The 20,108-nt window shown below is 41.6% G+C and overlaps 1 protein-coding gene across 1 annotated transcript in view; it reads left to right on the forward strand.

Annotated features, from left to right (window-relative positions):
• Positions 1–20,108, forward strand: part of GCH1 (GTP cyclohydrolase 1) — a 32,711-nt gene that overhangs the window by 4,533 nt on the left and 8,070 nt on the right. Inside the window, exons 2-3 of the mRNA XM_074956483.1 lie at positions 14,678–14,787; positions 17,121–17,176. Of these exons, the coding sequence (XP_074812584.1) occupies positions 14,678–14,787; positions 17,121–17,176 (166 nt within the window). The remainder of the gene's footprint in view (positions 1–14,677; positions 14,788–17,120; positions 17,177–20,108) is intronic.

A 20,108-nucleotide genomic window follows, 5' to 3' on the forward strand; every position in this document is an offset into this window, starting at 1 on the left:
AGGTACTATATTTAAAAAAAAACCCACAAAACTATTTATATCTAAACACTTCAGGGCAGGGACTGTTTCTTACTATTTTTGTACAGCTCCTAGCACAATGGAGCTTTGATCTTGTTGGAGCATCTAGTCCCAGTTGTAAGACACAGAGTGCCGATACCATCTTGTCACACTTCTGTGGCTGCAGAGAGCCAAATCCGAGGAAGGAATTCAAATAACTACAAATAGTCCAAGTGTATGCAATATGACAACAGGGTTTTAAAATCCTAGATCTGAGTTTCTGTATTTCTAGTTATACAATGGGATGTGTGATGACTAATTTCTTTAGAAATAAGCTTTTAGTTTGCTGTAAAGATCCCAGAGAAAATTCTGATGTTCAATAAACTCAGATATCAAACTCAGTGAAGACCATATAGAGACTGTAAGGTCAGGAGACGTACATAGTATAAAACACGTGCCAATGTATAAAATGTTCAGCTTAACTCTGTCTAGAAATGAAAATGGGGGTCATGTTATTTTGTCTCCTTGATTCTGAATGCTATATATTAGTCTTGAATTCTGAATTGGCTGAAAGAGGTGGGCAAAATCCAGAGTTTTCTGGCTAGCTATTGGCTATACCTCTGAATCTCCTTACCTGCCCTGCAGCCACCTCCATCTCACCTGGTGAAATCAAAAAGGAGAAAGCAGGAGAGGTGAATGCAAGGTCATGCAACTTTGTGTATGACTGGCGTTTTCCAAAGCTCATGTTTTAATGTATTTGGATAGTACAGTGTCATCTACCATTAGTATTTTCAAAGATTGGCCCACAAAGGAGAAAAAAGTACTGTGGTTTTACCCTATTCTGTTTCTTTAGGGTGTGTAAGAAAGGCCTGAAAGGCCTTAAGTATTTTTCTGCCTGGAAACTTATTCACCTTCTTGAAAGAGCAGAAACATTTAATCTTCTTGTCTTTGTTGTCAGACTTCAGTGATTCAAGACTCGATTGGGAGATTTTTAACCTTAACTGAAAAGCTTTTTTTAGCAAAGAGCTTTCTTTCAATTTTTTTGGTTTTAGCAACTATTAAAAATAATTAAAAAAAAAAAAAAATTTGGAACCACCTGGATAAAACTGTCATGCTGTCTGGAGTGGTTCATGACCTTGAGTGTAAACCTCAGGGCAGAGACCCCAAACTTGCTGTGTGTTCTAGAATTAGATTTCACCGACCCAGTAACAAATGTGAACTCCTGTCAGTCTCACTATGGAGTCACAGACAGTCCCTTTTGGGCACTCCAGTCTATCTTGCCACCAAGGCAAGCTGGACTTAGTGATAGTTGGTTGCCATACACCAATGGTAATCAATTCCTTTTTTTGTCAAGGTCCAAATTTCTTGGTCAAGTCCAGACTCCAGAGAAAATAATACAAAGATAATAACAATAATGATAAGTAAATAAAAAGACTTCACGGTCCATTCAAAAGCATCTGGTGGTCCAGATTTGGCCTGCAGTCTGCCTATTGACTACCCTGTCATACACCAAAGATCGCAAAAGATTCAAGGTGCTTCCAGTCCCAAGAGAACAGTCACATACTCCAGTTCAATTTGTACCTCATACCTCACACCAAAGACGAAGCTTGAATCCAATCCTATAGTAAACTGACTAAAGATTTATTAACTAGGAAAAAGAAATGAGTTATTGCCAGGTTAAAGCAGGTAAGCATATATCCACAAATGAGTTACTGTCTATGGTTTTAAAAAGTGACAGAGCTGTAGTAACCTGTCCGCACGAAATGTCTTTTAGGGCTAACCCAGGCTGAGCCTGGGGATCTCTGCTGCTGTTTCCTAGCTCCAGCCCTATGAGATTTCAAATAGCAAAGACAGAGAAAATTTTCCTGTGTGCTTGTGTTATCCCCTTCTTCCAGCATTCAAGCCAACAGGACGGGCTTTCTTGCAGGTGCCACCTTCATGGATGTGAGAGGGCCATTAACCGAGCCTTTGTACTGTGATGTTCCACAATGGCCCATTTTTAGTTTTGATAGCCCTCAACGGGTGGTGGACCATTCCTCCTGAGTGGGGCCAGGTCTACACTACAGGCTTATATCGGTATAACTACGTTACTGGGGGGAGGGGGTGAAAAATCCACATCCCTGAGTGACATAGTTATACCAACCTAACCCGCTGCGTTGACAGAGCTTTGTCAATGGGAGAACTTCTCCTGTCAACATAGCTACTGCCTCTCAGGGAGGTGGATTAACTACGCTGACGAGAGACGCTCTCCTGTTGGCATAGGAGCATCTTCTCGAAAGCTCTACAGCGACGCAGCTGCATCGGTGCAGCATTTTAAGTGCAGACCTGCCCTACGTTCACAGATGCAGAGCAAGCATTTTTACAGTTATCGAGCTTCCATGTCACCTTATAGCTGGGATACAGACATTACAAGTAATATTTATACATGTAACAATTTTACAAGCATTCCATGCAGTCTAAACGCTAAACACATTCTTATAACTCTAATACCTACTGTGGACAATGCTACCATACAGGTGAGCTGGTCTGATTTTGGCTGATGCCGACAGCCTTTGCAAGAGCTGGCACCTGGTCTGTCAGCGTCACAATTACCTCCCCTCAAGTAACCAAGTTTCACTTCATTGATACCAGTGATATGTTAAACCTAACTATTTTTTTCATAGTCTGCCTGTGCTGGGGAGACAAGACATGGATTTGTGACAATGTAGGGAGGAGAAAAAAGTGTGTAAACACAGTTTGCCAAATACAAGCCTCTGTAAATCATAAAAGAGAAAAATAGGGTAGAGGTCAACTTGTTTGCCTCATTATAGGTTACCTTTGAGACTACCACTGTGTACTTCCATGGCTACTTTGGTAATAATGACTCTAGTGGTTTGTCCTGGCTTACTTCACTTATGCTTGTATTTGGTATTGATGTTTTGCAGTTATATATTATTGTACTTTAGTTAGCACAAGAAGAAGAACAATTATAACAAGCATCTAATATTGATTCTAGTTTATGCATTGGCCCTTGCTTTGGAGTAAATGGTTCTATACAGCTGATCTGTATTAGCTTGTTCTAGAATTATAGAAATGAGCTCCTATCTTATCTCTGACTTCTTCCCAATGATATGAAATCAATGAAAAGCAAATATAAAAATATCAGCACTCTGATCTGAAGTGTAATGGCCATCTGTAGAAAAACATTTTTTAAACAAAGTCAGATAGAAACTGGATTTTTAAAATCCTGTCTTAAATTTAATTCATTAAATAACATTTCTCACAAGACATAATCAGAGGGAGGGTCTGTTTGTCTACTAAATGGTTCTTGGAGTAAACTTAATCTAGAAAATTGTACATTTAATTAGATTTTCCATAAATAAAAGTAAAGGTGGGCAGTCTGTCAGTAGCTGGTTGTCCTTAATTCAGTGTTTGTAGATCTGCTTCAGACTATCTGTCAAAAGTTCCCTTTTGTGTTGTGGGAAAAGAGGGGGACTCCTTTTATTACTTAAACTTTCGTGGAGGCTGATGTCTGTAAGGCTGTTAAACTATCAAACATTAACAAGTATATAACAGTGCAAACTTAAGAAAAAGCCCACAACAAATGAACAAGAATAAGTGGAAATATCCTGTGGCAAGCGAACATTAAATTCTAACTAGAATTCTGAGTCTTCAGATTTGCTGAAATAACTTTTGCTAATTTAAACGGAAGGATGAGTATTCTGAAATGGTGAACTTCAACAAAGCTGATTTAAAAAGATGAGGTGTAACTAGTTGGTTCTTGCCCAGCAATCCCACAGCAAAAACCAAGCATTGTCATGAATAAATACCAGGCATTTGCAGAAGGAAAATAACTTGTTTACATTTGAATACTGAAGCACTTTAAATAAAACAACATGTTCATTAAGGGCTGCAACTACTGTAAAATGGTGCTAGTCACGCACACCTTTTGTTGAACAGAACAGCTCTAAAATATGGTGGTGCATTCAGTTTGTCTTTCTGCTAAAGACAATGTGTTAACTTACTCTCTGCTGCCTCAAAGGCATTAAATGAAGAATCTTTATTTGAATTTTAAAAAAACAACCTCATGACATACAGTTGCACATATTTTTAGATGCAATTGTTCAGTAGCCCTACTTTCCTCGACATTTGTTTTGGTTCAGACTGTTACACCTGTGACTTTTGTTTTCATTTAACCCTAATTACTCGGTGACCCTGTACTATAGATCTCTCATTTTAAGGCAAAACCAATAACATCTGACGTTATGCCCAGTACCAATAGACTAACTTCTGTCAAATTGTGTACGGCTTGGATTTCTCGGGCTTTCGGATGGAGAATACTGAATAAATACCACCTTACTGTTATTTTCCTCATCTTTTGTCTGTGGATTTGGTATTTTAACTGGTGACAGTGGTGGGGATAAATTCATAAGTTCCTGAAGCTCAGTTGGTTTGCTGAGGAGTGTCCTTGCTAAACATCACAATGTAAAAATAGAGAATCTGAAGCTTAAACAAACAGACTGTTTGATCAGCCAAACCACCCTTTTCTAAAAGATGGTCGGTTACTCCATTCTGTTTCTGTTATTGGAGACAAAAGGTGTATTGCTAGATCTTAGTCCACAAACAATCTATTCAGAATTAAACATCATTTGTAATGTACTGGCTAGATGGATCAAATAACACAAGTTTTCAAAGGCTGGTTTTTACACAGACCCACACTGTTGTTTTCAAAAACAGTAAATTTCCAGCGGTGCATGTGGTTTGTTATGAAAGCCAGTAATATCAATTAACTTTTCTTGCGGGGACGCTTTCTTTGTTGAGCATGGTTACATAATAGGATCAACTTTCCTCCCCCCTGGACTATTGCACTAAGTCTCCAGGCTTTTTAACTGCTTTTTTCTCACTATTAATGCCCTCAAATTACACTTGTTTGGCAAAACTTCTTTGGGTTTTAGATATTAACTTAATTTTTTTAACCTCTTTATCTGTTTGAGGATCCTCCTTATTAAAGACTTGTTTGCTGTTATGCTGCCTTTCTAGTCCATGGTTTCAAACTTCTCTACCTTCCATCTCTAGTTCAATGTTTTATGGTTCCCATGATATTATGGTAACGTTATGAAAACCTTTATTGAAATCTTGATACGTTTTAATGAGGCTCTACATAATCCTGCTTTCCCTCATATTAATAAATGTATCAGTAAAAGACCAATTTAAGAATTTTGAAATCTTAGTTACATCTGAGAATCTGTAATAACTGTGATCTTTCATATGAATAGACTCCAATCTCATGGTGTATGCAGAATACATTGATAAGAAACCAAATGAATCTGTTCCAATGACACGCAGTAATGTTATTTAACTGATTTTGACTTTTCTTTTTTTTGCCTTTTTAATATATCAAATAGGTATAAAATTATTCTTCAAGCTTTGCTTTTGCTAACTGAGGGGTTAGCTCTTGTTTCTGAAACAATTAATTCCATCTGGGGTTGAGCACACAATTCTAGTCCTTATGAGAGATGGTGATGACAGACAAACTTTTATAAGAACCCTGTAGGTAAAATTTCTTCCTTTTAGTTTCAACTCAGCAGGAATATATGTGAGGGGAACAACGTGGATTTGATGCCTATTTAATCCTTGTATTGCTTCCTTTTTAGTTCTGTTGTCTATTTAAGCAGCAGTGTTTTCAGCCCATGCTTCCTTTAATTTGGAGCCTCTTTCTTTAATAAAGGTTTCTTGAAACTCTGCATCCTCCAGAATCCCTTCCTTCTGAAAACTTAAGCCATTAAAATGCCACAACACAATAAACTCTCCGTATATGGCTGAGAATTATTACTGTTCACTCTGATTCAGTAAAAAATATATCAGAATTCTGACATCGTGTATCTTACTCTTTTGATATTAAAGGCCACCATAATTTTCATGCCTTGCCCATCAATAATATTTTCCTTAACTGCAATCATTTCCTAACACTAATACCTGGATAGAATGAAGATTTCAACCTTGGATTTATTTTTTGCTTTCCAATAGCAATTTAGGGTTTTAGAAGCATTCTGAAATTACATTAGTTTCAAATCAATACGGCTGGTGTTTCTACCCATGCCCAGTACAGCTGTAGCGTGTGGCCATATCTTGTGTGCATTCTTTTGGGTTTGTTTGTTTGTGGTTTTGTTTTTTTTTTTTTTTTTTAAGTCTATCATTCCTCATCAGTGAACACAATCAAATCTTACCTCCCACAGTTCTGCCAAGGTGCCTTAATCTTGACCTGTACAGACCACACCTCTTTGGATGAAGGTAGTTCACATGCGCTCCTTGGCCTCTGAGATTGCTTGAACAGTGTCAATTGGATGTGGACACCCTCCTCAGTCCAGTTTCTATGACTGAAGGTGAAGCCTCAGCTGTCTTTGAACCAGTCACCTACAGGAGAGATTGATTGTCCTGTTCTATCCTACTTGCCCTGGAACATGTTAAACTGACTAGATTAAAGATGCTTGTCTGAATCTGAGGACACCTGTTACAGACTACTGGACTCTTCTGTGTGTGGTTCTTGCCTTCTCAGTCTGTTTTAGAACAAACCTTCTTCTCTTTTCGCTTAACTTTTAACTTAACATGTTACTCACTTGGCACTGATTCCTTGAGAAAGGAAACAACTACCCAGCCTTGAACAGAGTAAAAATTATATCTCTGTTGCAGAGCGGCAAGTTGAATGTGCTGCAGCCAGAGGCTAACTGTTGCTTAACATTTATTGGTAATCTGCCCATTCAAAATGCAATTCTTCGAATATCCTAAAAGCTCCATGGCTTAGCAAATAATTCCCCCCCTATACTAAAAATGCTCGTTAAAATGAAAGGACCTCTTTGAAACTTGAATATCAGCTGCTTTTAAAGTGGCTTAAATCGGAGTGAAAGCAGCCTATGAACTTTTCATGTTTCCACTATTGCGATGCATTGTCAAAGGAAGCAAATGTAAGTGTCAAAAGTGTTTGTGAAACTGACAGGATGCATCAAGATGCTATTCTGTATAGTGCTGTCATCTTTCATTCTCTTGACCTATCCAGCCGGCTGTCAGGAGATGCAGAGTCTGCCCCTTGGTTGCCAGAGGTGATTTTTGCTTTCCTGTGTCACATGAAAGCCATGCAAATAGTTTCTATAGCAACAGGTCCTCTCTTTCCTCTGACGCAAAATCCCGAAAAGGTCTCTTGTTCCTTGTTTTCATCTGATTCTCATTTTGCTTTCATCCGCTGCTATACTGTAGATAAAGGTTTTATTTCAATTCTGCTGAGAGCTGCTTCTTAATGGATGCCAGCTGTTAATTTTACGACACATCAAAGTCTCCACAGCAGTATCTTAATTCTGGGTCAGAGGAGAAATTGTTGCTGGGATACTTAAAAGATTACCTCTAACTTTACTTCTCTCGTTTACTTAGCCGCCCGCTTCCCCCGCCCCCCAGGAAGGCATCTGTGTTTGATCTGAACTGTAGCTGCCGTATTAATACAATATGTTTGGAAAAGGCTTGTGCGTTCAACTCAATTAGCTTTTCTCTGAGTTATCCTTAGGAGCATGCAGTTTCCCTTTCATTTGTGGATCTCTCTGCCTTGTAGGACATGCTGTTTTGAAGTAGCATGCAAACATACCCATTCTGCAGCTGAGCCAAAATGTAGAGGACAAGTAGCGTTCTTTAGATCTTCACAGACCATGAGGAATACCTCTCTTCTCCCATCTGCTACTAGAAAAGGGGCATAATGCGGGGGGCATGTACTATTGGTGGGGGGTGAGTAGCTAAAGTGATGTTGCAGGAGTGGCGAACTCCAGTTGAGGCGGAGAAGAGCTTTCCTTTCAATTACAAAGAAATGCATGCTGCAGAGAACAAGAAGCCGTAATCTGCGTGCCTGTTGGACACAGTGCACTAGAGAAACTGTTATACAACAACAGTAGCGCTTGTGTGAAATTAACCCCATGTTCTGGGCCATTGAGGGCTCTAGTATGCCGAATGCTTCAGATGCAACTCATGTACTTACGTTAAATGTGTGTGGCTTTTTGTTCACTAGTAAACATGGAGAATAACTGTAGTTTAGTACTTGGGGCTAATTTGTCTAGCCCTACCTTTTTTTTTTTTTTTTTTGATTAAAGGGCTAATCTATCTTTTCCCCTTCCCCCACCCCCATTAGAACAGAAGAGCTACTGTAGTTTTATCCTGACTAGTAGTACAGAAAGATGCAACTGACTAAAACAGCTATGATGGTCTTCCAAGAACCAGTCAGAACAATGGGTGAGTCTTTACTGCATAAGCTAAAAGCCACATGGCTCTTAGCCAAGGCTGTAGAGCAGACTCCAACCTGAAGCGAATACTCGCCAACAACCACATACCACACACCAGAACCACTAACCCAGGAACCTATCCTTGCAACAAAGCCCGTTGCCAACTGTGCCCACATATCTATTCAGGGGACACCATCACAGGGCCTAACAACATCAGCCACACTATCAGAGGCTCGTTCACCTGCACATCCACCAATGTGATATATGCCATCATGTGCCAGCAATGCCCCTCTGCCATGTACATTGGTCAAACTGGACAGTCTCTACGTAAAAGAATAAATGGACACAAATCAGATGTTAAGAATTATAACATTCATAAACCAGTCGGAGAACACTTCAATCTCTCTGGTCACGCAATCACAGACATGAGGGTCGCTATCTTAAAGCAAAAAAACTTCAAATCAAGACTCCAGCGGGAAACTGCTGAATTGGAATTCATTTGCAAATTGGATACTATTAATTTGGGCTTGAATAGAGACTGGGAGTGGCTAAGTCATTATGCAAGGTAGCCTATCTCCCCTTGTTTTTTTCCTACAAAACCCCCCCCAAGACGTTCTGGTTAAACTTGGATTATTGCTGTGCACATTGTAAGATGAGCTATTGCCAGCAGGAGAGTGAGTTTGTGTGTGTGGTTTTTGGAGGGGGGTGTGTGGGGGGGGGGGTGAGAACCTGGATTAGTGCTGGAAATGACCCACCTTGATTATCATGCGCATTATAAAGAGAGGTTTCAAAGAGGGATGGGCTATTACCAGCAGGAGAGTGAGTTTGTATGTGTGTATGTGAAGGGGGGGGGGGGAAGGGTGAGAACCTGGATTTGTGCTGGAAATGGCCCTACTTGAAGATCACTTTACCAGCAGGAGAGTGGGGTGGGAGGAAGTTTTGTTTCATGGTCTCTGTGTGTATATAATGTCTTCTACAGTTTCCACGATATGCTATGCATCCGATGAAGTGAGCTGTAGCTCACGAAAGCTCATGCTCAAATAAACTGGTTAGTCTCTAAGGTGCCACAAGTACTCCTTTTCTTTTTTCTTTTTACGAATACAGACTAACACGGCTGTTACTCTGAAACCTGTCATTAATCTCTAAGTGATCTCGGTGCCACTAGAGGGGACAGAACACCACACCCAGAAGATGTGTGGGTTACATGTGCATCTGTCCTGTCTCTTTAGAGTGTAGGTACGTTGAGACAGGGACTTTCTGTACAGTGCCTGCTGCCAGTTGGTACTGCTGTAAATCAACTACTCAAAAGGCTTGGCTGGTTTTGGCAGTGGGGTAAAATCACTTTATGTAACCCAATTCAGTCATCCTTGAGCAACAGCAATTCACCTGAGTCACTGCAGCTTGGTGCTGGAGTGAGGCGCGCAACACTGCTTCTTGCCAGAAGTCAGTTTTACAAATTTGGATTGTTCTCAGTAGAAGTCAGCCTTCAGAGGAAAGCCAGACTTCTTACTGTTCATTGAAGAAGAAGTTATTTTTCAAAGTGTGAGTAGGAAGAACTCATCTCAGCAGGGTAGGGCTGCCTTGGAGAGACACTCTCTCTTTCAGTTAGGTGCCTTTTGGATATGCACTACCCCACATCTCATTCGCGCTGTCTCTTCTGCTTGTGGCACTTGCTCTGGCAATGCTGATGGGGTTGCTGGAAAGGCTAAATTGATACATCCCTTTTGGAATTCACATGGGCTGAAAAGGGGTGACCTGCAGTGATCAAAGTAGTAGAAATTGCCCTGGGTGAGTTGTTCTGGGCCTCCGTCTTGCTACTAATATTCAACAATTTTTTTTTTAGGTGCAGGATCAGCAATAAGACAAGATCCACATGAGTGAAAAGCAAAGGGGCAAAGTCTTGTGGAGCACCCCCAACTCTGCTTTTGTCTGGATATTGTCTACTTTGGAGTGTAAATTCTTACAGTATGTCTACACTGCAGTTAAAAACCCACCGCTGGCCTGTGCCAACTGACTCTGGCTCACAGGCCTCAGGCGAAGGGGCTGTGTAAGTGCCTTGCGCTAGCTTTGCGACCCTCCTGCTATGCAGGGTCCTAGAGCCTGGGCTGCAGCCAGAGCTGAACTTCTTCTACACCACAATTAACCAGCCTCTTAGCCCGATCCCCAAGAGCCTGAGTCAGCTAGCACAGGCCAGCCACAATATCTACTGGTAATGTAGATGTACCATTTGAGGCCTGGAACTGTTGGCTTCCAACTGCACACTTCAGGGCACTGCATACATACAGGCTGCATGGCACTAGCCTTTAGTCCCTGAAAGCTTTTGAGGGAGGAAGGTCTCATGGCCAGGACACTGGACTGGGTTCAAGAGACGTGTGTTCCATTCCTGTCTCTGCAACACCCTCTCTGTGTGACCATGGGCAGGTCACTTAACCTTCTCTCTTTTTCCACCTGTAAAATCGGGATAACACTAGTCTCCTTCACAGTGTAACTTAGCCTTACAATCTCCCTGGTAAATGCATTGAGCTGCTTCGATGGAATCCTGTAAAGGTCCGTTCTGTAAATGTCAATTTCTTCTGACCGTGGGGACTTTTATCTAGCCTATCATATTAGGGCTGTGTGTGGGGCCTGACACCAGATGCATTCAGAGCAAGAACGTACCGAATTCTCAACCATTCCAAGCCTTTCGCTTGACTGTGCAACAGCTTTGTTTGTAAACCTGTCTCTAACATCACTGCCCACCTATTGTGAACAGCAGCTGCTAGGTTCTTCAATAACAGCCATCGGGCAGGGTGTCCATAATGCTTGGTGCAGTCACAGACCTGCTCTGGGATCTTTTTGCTGAGCCCTCTCTGTTACTCTCAGCAACACTCTTAGGAGGGAAGCGTGAGTTCTACTGAAGGCAGCGTTGGCTCTAGTGACACAAGTCACCTATCACGTTTAGGTTTTATATACCACGTCCCGTGCAGTGATGAGCTCTGTAAATTTTGCTGTTTGTTGTAAGTTGTGTTCTTCATAGAACCTCCGGACACATGATGCTCTAGAGACCTTGTTGCCATTCCATCGTCTCCTCCCCCTTCCCTCCTTGCTACCCGTTAACCTGCTTTGACACTGGATATTGTCCACTTGGAGCTTGCAGTATTCCAGCACCTTTCCCTTTAGCCCTCTGATGCTTGGTATACCCCGAGCAAGGGCAGGAGTAAGAGTGCATGGCGCTTTACCTGTCAGCAAAACCACACCGGCTCTCCCATGAGGTGCTTAGTGTAAATTAGACACCTGCAATAAAGGACAGACAGAGGTGTGGGGTGGATTCATTCTGTGTTCTGCTTTGGTGCAGCAGGAGGCCGCATGGGGTGGAGGCGCTGTGCAAGGCTACTGGGAAGAAGCGTCTGAAGGCAGAGGATGGGTATACAGGAGGGGAGGGCAGATGCTTGACTTGCTAGCGGAGGGAGGTTGTCAGAAACAGGGAGCAAAGTGAGGAAGGCATGAAGGCTTTGGTAGGCGAAGGCAAAGGTGGGGATGGAGCCATTTGAGGGCCGTTGACATGAATAGGAGGCATGCTGCTCAATCCCCTAATTGGCTCGAGCACAGGACTCATCAAAGCATAAACAGAGCCTAGGGCATTTAGAAGGAGAGCCGCCAAGGGCTGCAGTGGAGCTGTGTAGCACCTTGAAGGGATGGACAAGGAATATGATCTTGGTGCAGAAAGAAATGGGGGAAAGGAAATGGGTCAATGGGTCCCTCCTCTTCCACACGCCTCCCCCCCCCCCCCCATCTCCATAGGTGTGGAGAGCTTCCCTCACTCCTCGTGGACGCTGTATCCTGTCTTTTGTCCTATCACTCACTCTGTTCCCTAGACTAGCCAGGTATTCATGTTGTAGTATCTGCAGTGGGACCAAACCCGTTCAGTTGACCTCTAGAGAGCGCACTGCTGGGGTTAGGGTCACTGGGTGTTTGTTGAGTAGGCCAGTCTCGGGAATGTGCCAGATAGCAAACTTCTCCAGCTGGCAAGAAGAGTGGGCCTGCCGGTACTGCACGGAGCAGTGTCCTAAATTACATTTCCTGGCACATGCTGCATGGACACTTCTCTGAGCACAGGATTGCACACCTGAGCAATGTTACCCCGACCGCCCCTGCTGCTGGGATCTGAGCACTGTCCCCTCTCAGCTTTGCTGTCTTTCCATCACCTGCTCCTGCTGCTGTCACCTCTAGTGGGGAAACCCTATCCTTAGGAAGTGTGCCCCCCACACTCCCTACCATCCTTCCTCCCTCTCCGCTGCCGGAGTGACTATGGGAAGGGGACATGGCTTAGAAAGATTGTAGAGAAGCAGAAGTGCCACTGTAAAAATGGTCCCCAGCTTGTTCTGTGCCCCCCCACCCCCGGCTCTGTTTATACCCTGCCCCTGGATATGTGACTTTCTAAAGTTCCAGCTCACTGCTTTCCAGGTCACTAGCCATTCTTGGTAATGAACACAGAGAAACGGCAGAATATCGCAAATGCTGGTTTCCAGGGTTACCTGTGTACCGCTGATAGCATGCAGGAAATTAAAACAATCTGTGATGGCAATATGTTATTGGCAACAGATGGCAGCTGTTGGGATATGAGTGTCCAAGGAAGGCATAAAAGCAAATGCAGCAGGCTCAATTGTTGAATTTGTACATTAACCACTGAGTCACTTGAATACGAAAGCAAAGCTTTTAATGAAGTACAGCGGTCACTGGACACCTTTTGTTCTTCTATTAAACTTGCTCTTTTTATGGTATGGTCTAGAAGTTACATGGGGCACTACTAAATGCTTAGTGTTAACCTGCATGGAGGCCCACAAATGGTGTGCATGTTAGCAATTAGATGAGTTATTGCCATTAAACTGGCCATATATCCCATTTAATTGTTAGCTTAGCCCTCTTCTTATTTAGAAGCTGGAGGTTGCTGCTGGAGTGTCTGGCAAAGTTCTCCCTGGCACGAGCAGAACAAATTACTGCCTCTGGCATTCACTTCACTGAGCTCTGCTTCGCTCCTGATTGAAAGGCGCTGTCTGACTCCTACCTTGGGGCCTTTTCTTAGCGTCCCTTTAACGTCTCCAAACAATCTGGCTTTTCAGAACACTCCTAGAAACAGCAGCGCCCTGCATGACCCTATGTAGCAGGGCACGCTCCTGGGAACAACTTGGGGAGTTGGCATGAGACTACTTAAACCAGAAGTAGACTGAGACTCAGGGCACCACTCTCCACTGCAAACAGCAAAGTCACCAGGCATAGCATTCAAACGGTGCCCATTTGGAACTAGAAGAGCCAAGTATTTGTCTTCCCGCCACCTGCTTGGATTTCCCCATTTTAAAAAAAAAAGTAACACCCCTTATCTTTGGGGGTGGGATGCGCAGCTAAGTTGGGGTATCCATCTGTAAGCCTGTTGGCTCTGCCCCATGCAATAAATCTTCTGGGAGAGCATAAGAAGCCAGATAGGCAAGACTGTCAGTTTCTTATAGAACTATAAACCCAGTACTGATCTTGCTAAGGCACTGAGAACGAGCTCGGGACATTCTAACCAGCTGCTGCCTTTATAGAGGCCTAACTCTGTTGCAGGGCACATGATGAAACTTGGGAAGGAGGAAGTATCTTGTCAGACTGTGAAGACTGACCTAGAAGATGCCTTGGTGTGTTTAATTGCCTTTCTCCTCACCTTGCCCTCTTTGGTGATACTTTTCAAGCATATGGAGACCCTTTGCCTCCCCTCTGAACCCTAGACCAGTTTGACCTCACAAAGTGGTGCATGCAGGAGCCTGTGCAACATGAGAGGCTCCTTAGAACTGTGCCTTCTTCAGTACTGATTGTAATAGACATACAATATGTCAACACACCCATCGGAGGTATGACTGCAACATCTGTAGACATACCCAAGCTAGCTTTGATCTAGCTCAAATAACAGCAGTGAAGCCATGGCAGCGCAGGCTTGGATACCTACCTAGGGTCCGGGGTGGGCTTGTACAGCCTGCGTTGCCACAGCTTCCATGCTGTTATTGGAGTTCGCTAGATCAAAGCTAGCTTGTGACGTCTACACGTGCTACAGTCACACCTCCAATTGCCATGTACACATACCCTATTCTTTACATTCTAGGCTTCTTTTCTCATTCCCACCAACCAGTGGATGTGTTTTGTCCTCTGAACAAATTAGTTTATCATTAATGACTCTTATTATTAAAGACAAATTGTGAAGTCTGACATTGCACTGTTGCAGTTATAGGACAAGTGACCCTGTACCAATCAAACCGGATCCTTAGTCTATGCTTAATGGATGCAATTCAGGGCCTACATTCCATAGTCTTAAGAATTGCCAAGAGCTTGTTTGGCTAAGGTGTTCCTGGTGAAAGGGGTCAGAAAACCTAGAATTCCCCACATTTTGCATGTTGTGAATAATTTATATATAATCTCCTGCAAACATTTAATTCCAGATGTCCTGAATGATGCCATATTTGATGAAGATCATGATGAGATGGTAATTGTAAAGGACATAGACATGTTCTCATTGTGCGAACATCACCTGGTTCCATTCGTTGGAAAGGTAACTACCTCACAAAACAGATACTGCAGTGTAAACTATAATTTAAATCTCTCATTCATGTGTGTTTCTAGTAACTGTCTTTTTTTTTTAAGCTGTAACTATATGCAGCCACTTACTATCTAGAATCATAGCAATCTTCAAAATACAAATTCTGAAGATCACCTTTATGCAAGTTTTATATGATTTAAGACCCTAGCATATAGTGCTCAACCTTTATCAGTCTAATAGTTTCTGACGTTTTGTATCGAAGCTCTTCATGAAGCAGCAGCAAGCCTTCAGGGCAGACATCTTGATATTAAACCAATGCACCTCAGACATCGGCTTTGATCCGTAACAGATTACAGTAACAATTTGAAAAGCCAGCTGGTGCATTTTCGTCACGGTTACCGCTGCAGACTGTGCAAACCTTGGATTAGTGTGCTCTTTTAAATGAATAGTCGGGCCTAGATTTCCAAGAGTGACTAGTGATTTTAGATGCCCAAACTGTGACAGCCTAACGGGGCCTCAATTCCAGACAGTGCTGAGCACCCACCCTTTGAAAATCAGGCCTCTTTTAAAAGGTCTCAAGTTGGACACTTCAAAACTGAGGCCTTCTGTCTAAAGATCTTGGTCTCTGTGCTGCTACATTTGATGCCCATGTCAGCTCCAGAAGTACCAGAGGATGGAGCATCTGCACTGCAGTGTCTCCCCATGAAGCACACTTGAGCTGTAGAGATGCAGGTGTTCCCATAGCCTGTAAAATTCTATCCATGCCATTTGTGTTCCCAAATATATTTTCTTGTAAAATAAAATACCTGCAGAGAAGCCCAGTTATGTATGTCTCCTAGAGGGTGCCATCTCATTCTTGTCTCCTCCCCCCCACTCTGCTATATGGCTGGTATTTAATTCTGGAAAGTAAGAGTCTCCTTTCTGTTCTGGCTTTCTATTTGCCTATACTTTGGTTACTGTGTAGGATGTATGTGCTTCTTTCTCATTATTCTCGGGCATTCTGTAAATTATTTTTACATCTAGAAGTTTAGCTTGTGTGGGTTGGAGAAATCCCAAACACCGAACCAGTCCTTTTGCTATGTTCTCTCCCCTTGGGGTGTCTGGACCTTGATTGTCACAGAAGATTAGCTAAATGACTTGGTGTGCTTCTAAGGATTGTTAGACTAGCCATTCTCCTGTTGGGTACATCAAACATGCTGCAAATGCTCTTCAACAAATGATGTATTTGTAGCTCTGTCTGAAAATTCACAGTTAAGCTGTTCTCTCCAGGCAACAAAAGTCATTGCTTGTTTTCAAGTAACTACTGCAAAGCCATGTCTCTTACTTTGATCTGAAATGTTTCGTGTCTTTCAGGTGTCAGTTGGTTGATTACCCAACAGAAAAGTGATAGGACTGATCAAATTAGCCAGGTAATTAGGTGGTATTATGATACCTATAGCCACAGGTACAGCAAAATAGGATTCTGAAAGACCAGACTTCCAGGCAAAATTATACAAAATAACCCTACACTGACCCTTTCCGACTGCTCTATCTTGGCAAACGCATCCTTTGCTACAATGGCACACCAAATGGGTCATCTGTAATCTGCTCTAACTATAAATCCACTTTAATACGGTAGCTTCTTTCACAACTCTGAACACATGTTTTCTCAGCACAAATCTGAAAAATTTGTCACTGCTTTTAGGACAGTGTTTCATAATGAGAACTCTACTGTTTCAATATTGTCTATTTACCTATTAAACATGAATGCTCAGACAATAAATGCATATTTGAACAGGATGGAGGATGGCTTTAATTTCATTGGTCTTCTGCAGTATCGGTGTCCCAAGAGTTGTCCCTTAATTCTTTTTTTCAAGTGCATTTCAGTTTGCACACTAAGCGCTTCTTCCCATATGAGCTTTCCAGCTAAAGGAAAAAGGATAGTCTTTCTTCAAAAGATTTTTTTTTTTAATTCATTGAAAGAAGGCTGTATTTATTTTAGCTTAACTTTTCTGTGCTGAGTAATGCTAAAACAATCTCTGTTGCACCTGACTTAAATTCTGCATGTTAGTGTGTAAGCCATACTGACACTTGGTGTATAAGTTGTGATTTCTTCCAAAGTACTTACCTACTTTAAAAAAAGATACTGAACTCACCAGGCACTCTCACTCTCTGCTTGCTCTTTAATTTTTCAGACTTGCATGGTCGCATGTCCTCCCCCTATGCTAAAGATTCTGGATTTGAAACAGGAGTGGGTCTAAAAGTTTGACATGAGGCAAATGCATATTTCAGAAAGTATGCGTGAGTGTTAAAGCTGTCTTGAAGAGTATTTTGATCCAGTTAATGGTTTGTTCCCCTTTCTCTAGGTACATATAGGTTATCTTCCTAACAAACAAGTCCTTGGTCTCAGCAAGCTTGCTAGGTAAGTGCTAATTTAATGAAAGCGATGCTAATTTGTAAAAAGGATTCCAGGCTGTGTTAAGTGTGCTGATCTGTAATCTGGTCCCCTTCTAAAGTACAGCAGACGGTAGCAGTATCTCATGTTCTGGATTTGGGTTTACAGCAATCCTTCTCGCTAAGACTACTGGAAAACAAAAGCTAAATTGCAACTCCTTATTACTTTAAACCACACCTTGGGAGTGTGCAGATTGGGGACAGATTCATAATTTTGCTGAAGACTACTCAAAAACACTGGTGTATAGGATATACGAAGAACCTCAGAGTTGCAAACAGACCAGTGAACCACACACCTCACTTAGAACCATTAAGTACACAATCAGGCGGCAGCAGAGACCAAAAAAAAAAAACACCCCAAAAAACCCCCAACCAAAAAAGGGCAAGTACAGTACTGTATTAACCATAAACTACTTTAAAAAAAAAAAAGGGAAATAAGGAGGAAAGCAGCATTTTTCTTCTGCATAGTAAAATTTCCAAGCTGTATTAAGTCAGTGTTCATTGGCTGTTTGTAAACCTTTGAAAGAACAACCATAATGTTTTGTTCAGAGTTACGAACATTTCAGAGTTACAAACAACCTCCATTCTCAATGTGTTCATACCTCTTGAGGTTCTACTGTGCAAAAGTGATGGCAAGTGATTATTTTAGGGAGCACCAGTCTTTGGAAGGCAGGCAAATAAGCCCACTAAAGTTGATCATCTGTTTGCTTGGACACTGCATTATACGATCAAACTCCAGAACTTGTGAATGGTAAACAAACGTGACTTAAAACTAACTCTTTCTGGATTATGTTCATGATTTGAATCCAAGACTTTCCTATCTACATCAGTTGACTCTTCAATTAAATCTGACATTTTTGTTTCACTATAACCTGCAGTGAACAAGCCTAGAGATGGATTTTATGGATTAATTTCAGATTAGGGACCAAAGTAATTATGATGCATTTCAGAAACCTATTTGTTGTCGCATAAAAAGCTTTTCCCCAGCATGTGGCCTTATGTCAAGTGCTGTGCTGAATCAGTTGTAGCAAAAGTGGCATCTATGGAGTGATAATGTAGCAAATATGCCATTTAGCGGAGACAAGAATAGAAGGTTCTCTTCTGAAAAAAAACTCTGAAGAAGTTGGCTGTTGTTTGGAAAGACTATGTAGGAGTTCATTTATTCTCCTTCTGATATATGTGTAAATCCTCTGTAGCTCCCAATAGCACTAATGAGAGTTAAACTTGTAAATCAGCAGGCATGCTGGGTTTTCTTAGCAGGGAGGGAGTGGGTCAAATATGCCACTAAAGCACTTTAAATGCAGCTGGTCCCATTTTGCACTTTGTTTGCGTAAGAATGAATCTGATTCAGAGCTGGAGAGAGACCCTTATACCATGAACAAGCAATCTTTGTTAAAATAACCTCAGATTGCAGGGTGCTCATCAGTCCACACGTTCTATCTCACATGGTCTGGCCGCTAGAAAAGCTGAACTTTGCCCTAAGTAACCGGCTCAGGCAGACTGTTCAAAAGACTCTGGAAGTTGTGTTGTATTTCATTGGCACAAAGCTCTGCGTGTTTGTATGTAGCATGCATTGTAGAAAGGCAGGATGAGAATTTGTTGAGCTATTTTCAGCATCTCCACTCTGTATCTTTCAGTTTACCTGGACAAAAGCTTGTGGCATACAATTTTGTTTTTCTTTCATTGCCACTTAGTACTAGAAACCTTTCTGATGAGTGGCATTTCATGATTCATCTCTTCTGTTGATCAGCACTCTTGTGGCTGGAACTTCAAGAATAACTTGTTTGTTCTTGTTTTTGAGTAGGGTTTCGGAAGGTGAGTGTTCTTACTAAAAGTATTCTCTAACATTTTACAGACCTTTATTTATCGAAGGGTTTTAATTTTTGACATTTTCAAACTGCTCAGGATCACAATTGAAATATAAATCAATTGGATTGAGTTTACATTTGTCTGCAATTGTCTCTGAATTGCAGTGGTACAAAGGAAAAGGAGTACTTGTGGCACCTTAGAGACTAACAATTTATTTGAGCATGAGCTACAGCTCACGAAAGCTTATGCTGAAATAAATTTGTTAGTCTCTAAGGTGCCATAAGTACTCCTTTTCTTTTTGCGAATACAGACTAACACAGCTGCTACTCTGAAACCAGTGGTACAAAGGAACTATCAATTTAAGAATCACTTGTCTTGCATGATTCTTAATAGAGATGGCAATACAGTGCTAAAAGTGTGTAATTTTCTTCCCATCTCTCTTAGCAATTGGTATAGAAACACACTGTGGGGTTTGTAATATTGACCTGTTGTATGATTTCAGGCTCTGATCCTGTCCTTAGGAAGTCAGTGTGAAATCCCCATAATTTTCAATGGCAAAAGATCAGGCTATTAGATTGCAAAATATTATTCAGAGTCCTAATTTGTTTTCAAAACCTGTGGTAAAAAACAGACTGGATGACTAAAAAGTATATCCCTTCCTTGCCCTATTTAATGCAACCTAGGGCTCAAATGAAGATTTGTGAGGCTGCTGGTGCTGTGGGTCTAATCTATACTAATAGGATTAGTCTAATGAGTTTGTATAGTCAAGGATGACCTGTGTTCAGTAAACAAACACCTTTCTCTGGATTTTAAAAACATGACTTGCAAATAATCCTGTTACAAATATAAATGTACTTTCAGATTCTCTTCTAGTCGAAGGCTAAGAATATTTGTCAACATCAATTTGTTTTACATTTGTTTTTCAATATTTCCTATCAGTGTTGGTGCTACTTTCTGTAAACTGACTGGTAACACACCCCTTGCTCTTCAGTAAAGGGGCTTATTTTGTGAAAACCCTTCCTCTGAAAATGATGCTCTCTTGCTTTTTCACAAGTGTCTAATGGCCTAGGCAGGGCAATGTGTGTCTGGTT

The sequence above is a fragment of the Natator depressus genome, chromosome 6, assembly GCF_965152275.1.
Source record: "Natator depressus isolate rNatDep1 chromosome 6, rNatDep2.hap1, whole genome shotgun sequence".
NCBI lineage: Eukaryota > Metazoa > Chordata > Testudines > Cheloniidae > Natator > Natator depressus.